At 49.0% G+C, this 9,553-nt stretch overlaps 1 protein-coding gene across 3 annotated transcripts in view; it reads right to left on the reverse strand.

The window, feature by feature from the left end:
* The window catches only part of IL1R2 (interleukin 1 receptor type 2), a 37,136-nt gene extending 29,061 nt beyond the window's left edge, over nucleotides 1-8,075 (reverse strand). The window contains exon 1 of one of the 3 annotated variants that reach the window (XM_069494290.1): nucleotides 7,886-8,075. In XM_069494290.1, the coding sequence (XP_069350391.1) occupies nucleotides 7,886-7,899 (14 nt within the window). In that variant the 5' untranslated portion in view covers nucleotides 7,900-8,075. Of the gene's footprint in view, nucleotides 1-1,657; nucleotides 1,814-7,885 lie in introns of those variants that run through there. The other 2 variants (XM_069494291.1, XM_069494292.1) reach the window with 2 other exon arrangements.
* Between the last annotated feature and the right edge of the window lie 1,478 nt (nucleotides 8,076-9,553).

Genomic DNA, 9,553 nt, shown 5'->3' on the forward strand with positions numbered 1-9,553 from the left:
GACTCAGATACCTTAAGTTACTTGCCCAAGGCTACAGAGTTAATGAAATGATAACTAGGATTTAAACCAGAGTCCACACAATCCTCGGCCTTGGTGCTCGTTCTCTGCTGTGTAGAGGCATCAAAACCTGGAGTTACAGAAGGCTCCAGAAGCCATTAAGTTTAGCTGTCCATCCAAACAGTCTTCCCAAACCCAATGTCCCCAATAGAAGGCCAAGTGTACCCCATCACAAGATGGGCATTTCCAGTCTTGTCATTTCAGAGGCCAAATTTGCCTCCCTCTACACCTCATTCGTTGGTCAGATCCCACCCTCTGGGGCAGCTCAGAAGTCCATCTGCTCCTCCCAGTAGCCCTGAGGGTTAGGGAGTCCATACAGAAGGGCACAGTAGAAAATACATGGACAGAGCAAGTAGGAATCCTGCCTTGCTGCCCACCAGCAGGAGGGTCATGGGCAGGTTATATTACCTGTGTGAGGCTCAGTGTCTGCATCTATAAAACAGACATACCCTGGTGTACACCACAGGAGAATTAGGTGGCACATGATGTGTAAAGCGCTCAGCAGTGCTGCAAAGAGAAAGCTCTCAGCAACCAGTAGCTCTCAGTATTTTGCAGAAGCAAACCCAGCTACTCAGGAAGGTAAGGAGTTTGCTCAAGGACTCGTGGATAGCACACCTGAGAGAGAAGTCAGAGCTTCCACTAACTGCATTCCACCTAATTCCTTCTAAAGGTCCATTTCACAGCCCAGCCTGAGAACTTACTGGTATCGTAATCGGTAGCTTAGCTGACACCAGTTACTCTATGAGAACTGTGTACAACTTTACCTAGTAGAATCAAAAAGCCTAAGTGCATAAATCCATATTATAGAAATGTGTTGAACCTATAAATACACAGTCATAAACACACACAAAGAGACACACACACATATTCAAGGCCTGCCAGGAATTCTAAAGCTTCCTATGCTTTCGTTCAGACTGACATCTTAGTGCCAGAGTCTTTAAGCACCTGGAACTGGAGGCTGGAACAAGGCTCCTGTCCTCACTCTACCATTAACCAGCTATGTGATCTTAGGCAAGCACAAAGTCATCTACTCAATCTGAGTCACAATTTCCTCATCCCTAAAATACAAACCTTAGGCTGCCAAGAGTTCCCAGGTCCCTCACAGGTGTAAAACTCTGGGATTCTAAGTCAATCTGGATTTGAGCTTAGGCCTCCAACCTGGGTACAGATTCAATTTCTAAGGCATCAAGTGAGAGGGCTTAGCCAGACAACCACTGAACACAGTCAGCTCACCTGCCAGAAGTCCGGTAGATAGCAAAGGCAGAGCCAAGACACAGGGCTTCTGAGTGCTCCTGGGCGTTGGAGCTGTAGCTCTGTTGGGTTCCCCGCTGGGTAAGGTTAATTAGTAACTGACTTCTCTGCCAGCACTGGGACAGAGGGCTGGTTGTTAGCAGATATACACCCTTTAAGCCAAAGTTGCTTTCAACTTCTTGTTATCTAAGTGTAGGGAACACCTCAAATATTTGAATAATCAGTAGTCCAGAAAACTTGCCCATCTAAAATATGACAAAGACAGAAGAAACAAGGACAGAAAGAGCTGAATAGCTCAAAGACAGCCAATAGGATCCTGGTACAAAGGCATGTACTACATTTTACTCACAGAAGAAGTTTCAAAGCTTTCCTTCAGAAGCTCTTTCTCTTGATTTGTGTGAGCGTGGCTAGTTTTTCAGAGCAGTAGATTATATTTTCCAAAGATGACCACAACGATATCTCTCATACCACATGGTCTTCCAGAATGTGACTGTGCCACTCTGCCATCACAAGAGGTGGAGTCCAACTCATCTCCCTTGAATGTGGCCTGGCCTGTAACTTGCATGTAACTCACAGAATGCAGCAGAAGTGATGGTATGTGAACTCTGAAGCGAGGTCAGAAAAATCCATGCAACTTCCACCTAGTTTCCATAGAACGCTCACTCTGTGGGAAGCCAGCCACCATGGAAACAGTCCACCTACCCCGAGACCACTTTGCTAGAAAGGCCACATGTAGGGTGTCTGGTTGTCAGTCCCAGCTATGCCCAGTCTTCCAGGAATCCCCACAAAGGCATCAGCCATGTGAATAAGGCCACCTTAAACTCTCCAAATGAGTCCATTCGCCAGCTGAGTACCACTGTGTGAACCACATCAACCCACATGGAGCAGAAGAATCACCCAGCTAAGCCCTTCTTGAGTTCATGCTGTATAGAAGGTGTGAGTTATAATAAAATGGTTGTCATTTAAAGCCACCAAGTTTGGGGGTAGTTTTTCATGCAGCAATAGGTGAACAGAATGCTCAATCAAAAGCAGATTCCAGGTAGCAAATTAGAAAGAAAGAGAGGGCTGGTAGAAGAAAACACACACTGGAAAAAAGTGGCACCTGATTGCCCAGTATCAGAGGATACAGAAAGAATGCTAAGAGAGATGCAAGAACCAAAGAGTACAGCAATCTGGGGCCTTTGAGAGCAGACACAAACAGTCCCCTCCACGTTATTGTGCCCTACGGAGGATATCAGGATGTGGCAGCACAGAATGGTTGAAGTTTCTAATGATTTCCCTGAATCATGAAGAACCACTTAAATTTTGCTGAAAACCCTCTTTCTCTGGGAGGGGACAGTACATAATATACGCAACGAAGATACTATTTTAATTACCTCCCAATGTGTTTCCGTTCGTGCTATTCCAGATTCTCTTCGACTATGGACTCAGGAAAGGGGAAGGTCAAAGACCTTCTCAGAAAGGAGGGAAGGAAGTGGGTATGACATAGGGGAAGTTCCTTCCTGGTAGGAATGGGAAGTAGAAGAAGCCAAGCACAAGAGGAAGTAGGAAGGCAGTCCTGCTCCTTGCTCTGGGTTCAAAACCTGAGAGCAAAGGAACAAAAGGTGAAAGAGAGAGGGAAGCTAAAAGCAGAGGAACTTTTGCTCTGCTTCCAGATTGGGTCTCTAGGGGAATCCCACCATGGTGCGGTGAGCGGTGCCAGGGAATAATGGTGTGGCCTGTGAGGTAGAAGGGATACTAGGTCAGTTCCCTGCGACCTCAGTTCTTCACTGACAGGAGAGATGCAGACCTTGCCCTGCACTTCCAATGGAAAGTGGGAGATGAGCTGAAATCTGGGCTGAGATGGGGCTGCTGTGATGAAGGACAGAGTGATCTGAAGCTGAGGCTACAGGCTACTCAGTCAGTAAAGAGCAGGTGTGGGGAAACTGCCTCACCTGCTAGTACATAACCACATTGCTAAGGCCCACAGTCTGCTACCATGGCATTCCTGGGGCTCCCCTGACACCTTCTTGGTCCAGCAACATATGCTGGAGCATCTGGTCTGGTGGGTTGGTGCTTGCTGAACATTTTGAGTATCACCTGGAAAGTCTAAGCCAGGGAAAAAACAAGGTGATGGCCAAGACACAGAGGAGCTGTGGAGCCAATGAGAGGCACAGTGGGCCTAAGCCAGCCGGAGCATTGGCTCGACGCAGCAGGGGCACCAGAACTCAGTTTTCCCAGCCACGGACCCCAGCGGTAGATCCAGCAGGACATCCCATGACCAGGCAGCACGTGCGGATCAGCCACCTCCTCACCATGCCCCCTGTCCTCAGACTCCTTCCTGGCTGGAGGGAGGCACCCTGTGAGAAACTGGGCGACTGAGTGTCTGCCCAAAAGAAACTGAATGAATCCAAGAGAGGCAGATTGGAGCCAGCTGAGACGGAGATAACATGTAGGGGCAGGTTTCGTTCTCCTTCCCTAGTGAAAAGGGGCCTCCAGAACCAAAAGAGATTGTTACTAGAAAAGGTACTTTGTTACTTGGTGGGTTTTTGGCATCAATTTGCAATGAGTATAAATTTTCACCATGTCATATATATATATATATATATATATGCACACACATATATGAAGGAATTATTTCTTTTATATATAAAAAGAAATAATTCCTTCCAAAATGGTTAAGATGTCAAAACAGACACGATTTTTTTTTCTCTTTCTTTTTTTTTTTTTTTGAGATAGGGTCTCACTCTGTCTCCCAGGCTAGAGTGCAGTGGCATCATCATAGTTCACAGCAACCTCCTACTCCTGGGCCCAAGCCATCCTTCTGCCTACATCTCCTGAGTAGCCAGGACTGCAGGCACATGCCACCATGCCCGGCTAATTTTTCTATTTTTAGTAGAGATGGGGTCTTGCTCTTGCTCAGGCTCGTCTTGAACCCCTGGCCTCAAGTGATCCTCCCAAAGTCAGCCACCACTGGGCCCAGCCAGGATTTTCTTTTTGTGCTTTGAAAGATCATCTTCTACCCTCTGGAAAATGTGCCCACCTAGAATGGCTTGTCCTCTGAGGGCCACCAAAGGTGACAGCTATCCTAAGCCCTCCGTCCAGTGTATCCACAAGAAAAGGTAAAAGTCAACCAAAAAAAAAAAAGAAAAGCCGAAAAACCCAAGTGATTTTTATCTATACTGTGTGGGAAAATCCCTCACCCCTCACCATAAGACAATCTGATCTTTAGTCTGAAGATGGCGCAGACTTACTGGGTTTTCCCCACAGACCCAAAAAGTACCCTCAGGAAACCCTCTGCTCTCCCCGGGGCCGTGGACAAGGGTTCCATTCACGCTCCCAGCCCCTGTGGCTTCTCTCTGCGGTCAGGTGCCGACCAGCTTGGTCCTGGTGGTGAGCACAGCTCCGAGAAATTGGCCACCCTTCCTCTCCCACTCGGGCTGACCTAACTGAGCAGCCACGTGTGGGAAGCACAGCCGTGTCCGCCAGTATTCACTCTCCGCACCCGTGAAGCCCAGCGTGGCACGTGACTGGAAAGGACCAGTGTGTCCCCAGGCCTGTGCATTTCCTCACGGGGGCTCCAGTCAGCCTCTCACACCCACTGCACGGAGGCAGAGCCCTGTTTGTCCACACTGCTGGCACAGCACGGGCCACTGTCCTGACGGGAGGCTGAGGTCCACTGCCATCCGATCTGCTCACCTGCTCCTGCTGTGTCTGTTTCTCCTTCTGGTAAATAGGAGTAACCCCCCTCCCAGCCCTGGTGTCCGAACGACACGAGCCCCACATAGGGTCACTGTAACTTCTGTTTTGAAAATGGCCGAGGTCCTGGAGGGGCTGTCATGAGTCATCGCAGTCTGACGCAGTTACCAACGACGATAATGCAACTCAAGCAAGAAATGAACGTGTGTTGTGTTAAGCTCCCGAGAGGTGTGAGGCTATCGTTGCAGTACACCTGGTATGCACAGCAACCAACAGAAGGATTAGGACATTGCATTCATTTTCTACTGCTGTGTAACAAACCACCACAAACTCAGTGGTTTAAAACAACCCCATCTGTGAACTCATGTTGCCGTAGGTCGGATGTCTGGGCTGGGCTTAGATGGAGTATCTGCTCGGGGTCCCACAGACTGAAATCAACGTGTCAGTTGAACCATGTTCCTTGCTGGAGTTGGAGGTCCTGTTCCAAGCTCACATGGTGGTTGTGACTGTGGGGCTGGAGTCTCCGCTTTCTTGCTGAATGAGACCACTCTCAGCTATAGATGCCACCCATGTTTTCCTGCCCTGTGGCCCTGTCCACAGCGTGACAACAGAACATCTGCTGCTGCTTCGGATCTCTCTGACCACTTGACTCTTCTGAGGAGCCCACCCGATGAGATCAGTCACAGCCAGCATGGTCTTCCTTTCATTAACGTCAGGTCAACTGATTGGGAACCTCAATTACAGCGGTAGAATTCCTTCACCTGTGCCATATAAGTAACCTGATCATGGGAGTGATATTCCACCTATGCGAATATCTCACAGGGAGGGGATTATACCAGGGCATGAATCAGCGGGAGTCATCATAAATTCTGCCTACCGCAGGCATTTAAGAAAAATATTCTGATGAATATTAGCTCTAGAAATTTAGGATCCACCGGAAGCTTTTCATTCACTTCTTCCTTGCTCCCAGAACTCTTCCTGAATTTTCTAAAGCCCTGCTGCTCAAAGTGTGGCCTGTGGACCAGCAGCGTGAACAGCACTTGTGAGAAACGTAGACTCTCAGGCCCAACCTCACACCTCAGGAATCAGTCATCTGCTTATTAACAAGACTCCCAGGGGAGAAGCACTGATCTCAAAAGACCCTTGTCCTGAAATCGCTCCCTCACTGCCCACCTGTCACTAGGCATGACATTCCTCTTCTCTCCTAAGGAAGTGGTTCTCGAAGTGTGGTCCCCAGGCCAGCGGCATCAGCATCACCTAGGAACTTATCAGAAATGCAGATTCTCACGTCCCCAAACTACACCCTGAGTCAGAAATTCTGGGTGGGCCCCGCAATCTGTGTTTTAATAAGTCCAGCCAGGGACTCTGATGCAGCCTCAAGGTTGAGAACCGCTGACCAAAGGCAGTGTCATGACTGAGCATCCCCCACGTGGAGAGTGGTGAGGATGACATGAAGAGGCAACCTGCGTCCGCACTGCTTGTGCTGCTCCCGTCGTGTCGTTTCCAGGGACCCACTGAGCTCTCCCGGGGGTGGGGAGGAGGGATCGGGGTTTCTGGGTCTTCTGGATCCCTCAGCTCTGCTTGTCAGACACTCAGGCCTTGCAGGTTGGGGTGGGAGAGGGGACATTGAGGGGAAGGCGGTGGGCAGGGCCAGGAAGGGGACTCCCAGGCCAGCTGAGAACATTCCAGGCAGACACTATCCTCCCAGCTCCCCCAACCCATTAAGCTAAGATTCCTTCTTGCCTTTTGGGATAAACAAAGAAACAAAAAAATAGAAAAGAAAAATACAATTAAAATGGACAAGATTTTAAACAAGGTTTAAAGGAAGGCGCTCTCTTCCGTCTGTGATGTGGGAATGCCACGTGAGCCGGGGGGAAGGATGCCCACTGGCCTGGGAGGGCAGGGCTGAAGAAATGGGCGGGGACGGGGGAGTTTGGTGGGAGACGAGATGAAGCAGAGAGAGGGGAGCTGGCAGCACCCACCGCAGACATGCAACACTAGGAGGGTCAGAACGCCCAGTTGCCTCAGTTCATACAAGAGGAAACTCAGGGAGACAGAGTCCCGACCAAGATCACACCCCCTTAGACGCAGAGCTGGAAGGCTGGGGCTTGAAGAAGAGGAAGGGGCTCCAAAAGGGAATGGGATTCAAGAGCGGGAGCTTCAAAGAGTAAGAGCAAACGTTTAGGTGGCACCTGCTTGGTCTTGGCCACTGTTGTAAGTGCTTTATGTTATTCAGATTCTTTGACTGTGATGGTCATCACCATCAAGACCGCTATTTGCAGATGGGGGAACTGAGGCACTGAACAGATAAACTGTGTAACATCACACCGCTAGTCAGAGGCAAAGCTGGACTCTGAGCCCAGGCCAGTTAGCGTCAGGGGACACGTTGCACCCCGACTGTGCTCTGCTACCTCTCACAGACAACCTCCAGCCTCACCGCTCAGCCGACACCGAGAGCTCAGGCATCAGAGACACTACACGTACCTTTAAAAATCAAACATTCTACACTAGAAAATCCCAAGGAAGAAAGCCTCTACATTCAGCAAGTCCACATCTCACTTGTGCAGCCTCTTGTGCGGTGGAAACCGGTCTCTGACAATCAATTTCCTCCTGTCAGATTCTACAACACTTTTGCCTGCCACCTAGAGCCACAGAACGTTCTCAGAAACCCTTGGATCTAGCCCTTTCTTTTGCAGATAGAGAAACTGAGAGCTAGAAAGGTCAAGAAATGGTTAAGGTCACCTTCACACAGGTGAAGAACGTCACAGATGAGGAAGGTCACCCAGATGAGGTCCGGAGTCACCTGAGATCCATCAGAAATGGACTGAGGCGTCCTGACCCCCAGACAGCTCGCTCGCTCTCTCTCCCTCTCTCTCTCTGCCTCTCAAAAGCCTCTTACCTGCAGCTCTGCATTCTTTCACCTTGTTGCTTCTCGCCTGGGGAAGGCTGCCAGGCCCGACTTTCACCTTCAGTGGGAGCCCGGCTGTCCGGGCAGGGATTTATAACCTCCTGGCGCAGGATTTCCTCACTGGCTGTGTCACTTGCTCCCAGTGGGTGGCGGTGGACACACCTTTTTCCTCTTCACAGGGGAGCACCCCCGGCTGCAGTCCTGGGTACGTGGTCACCCAGATGGGGAAGTGGCCAAGGAAACTCTGCGTAAGTTTCCCTATTTCTTTGTGACTCGCTAAAAACTACGTACTTCCAGCTGAGAGGTGGTTTTAAAGTCATGTCTATTTTGCCCGTCCGTGGCCCCATGAAAGAGAAAAAGAGGCCCTTGGTCTTTACCCAGCGGGAGAGTTTGTTTCTCCCCCTCCCCAAGTAACCCTTCTAGGACCTAAGAAAGGTTAAGCTTATGTTTTGGTTTGGTTGGGTTTTTTGGGTTTTTTTGTTTGTTTGTTTTTTCAGAATCTTATATAATTTTTAATTGTTAGGTGAAGGAAGGAGTTGATTTGCTAATTCTTTATTACGTTTTGTGGAGTTTGCCTAACTGAATAGTTTGTATTCTAAAAGTGGAATCCGGTGTTAAGTCATGTCTGTACAAAACAAATGTCTCCTAATAGGCCCCTCCGCCCCAAGTCATCTCCACAGCGTTAGACAGAGGACAGAGCACGAGGAGCCTGAGCCACAGCTGCTGCAGGCACTTGCTCAGAGCCACCCGGACCCCCTGCAAGCCTCACCAGTGACGGGCCAACTTCCACCCTGCCTCTCAACACCCTCCATCTCACTGACTCAAATCCGTACTGGCCTCCCTGGACCGGGTTTCAAAGACCTCAGGAAGCCAAGAGGGTAAGGACTTGGTCACAGGCTCCCTAGAAGGCCATGACCTGCTGCTTGAACCCCCTGTGTCCCCTTGCCTGTGTGCCGGGCCGTGTCACATAGTTTAGGCAGAGGTGCAGTTTGGATTCCCCCTGTTGGTAGATGGAGAAGAAGGACGTTTTTCGAAATGTCCCTTAAAATCCATGTTATTAAACTTAATGACACTTTCTGCCTATTGATTCAGATCTACATATTCTTTTACAGGTGAAAAGGTAGGTACAGAAACTCTTTTAGAAAACTCTTAGGAATTTCATGCCCAGAATGAACAGCTCACAGTCAGAAGGGTCCACTGGCCCTACTTTTATCCTTTTGCTAACAACGAAGGTAACTCTCTGAGTTCAAAACCCAGACAATAAAAATCAGAGAAAAATACCATGTTAGAGCTAGATGGAAACTTAGAGCTGATCAAATCCATCCTCCAGTTTAAAGAAGAGTACACTGAGGTCTGGGCATTTAGAGGGCCGCAGGTGAGTAAGCTGTATTAATATCATGGTGTGTGTAGCTTCATGACAGGTGATGTTCTTATAGAAACAGTGAATACTCCAAAATGCAGTTTGCTAGGCAAAGTATAAATGTTACATTGTATCCATGTTTGTTCTTTTCCAAGGACCAGTGGAGGGTGGAATATTTGTTTTGATTCCATCATTTTGACCTGGTAAGATTGAAGTGTGAGCCACACATTTTGGGGTCAAGCCTAATGAGTGGTAAGAGCAGGAATTCCCCCCAGCAGGAAGATCTCCCCAAACACTTC

Source organism: Eulemur rufifrons, chromosome 19 (assembly GCF_041146395.1).
Source record: "Eulemur rufifrons isolate Redbay chromosome 19, OSU_ERuf_1, whole genome shotgun sequence".
Taxonomy (NCBI): Eukaryota; Metazoa; Chordata; class Mammalia; order Primates; family Lemuridae; genus Eulemur; species Eulemur rufifrons.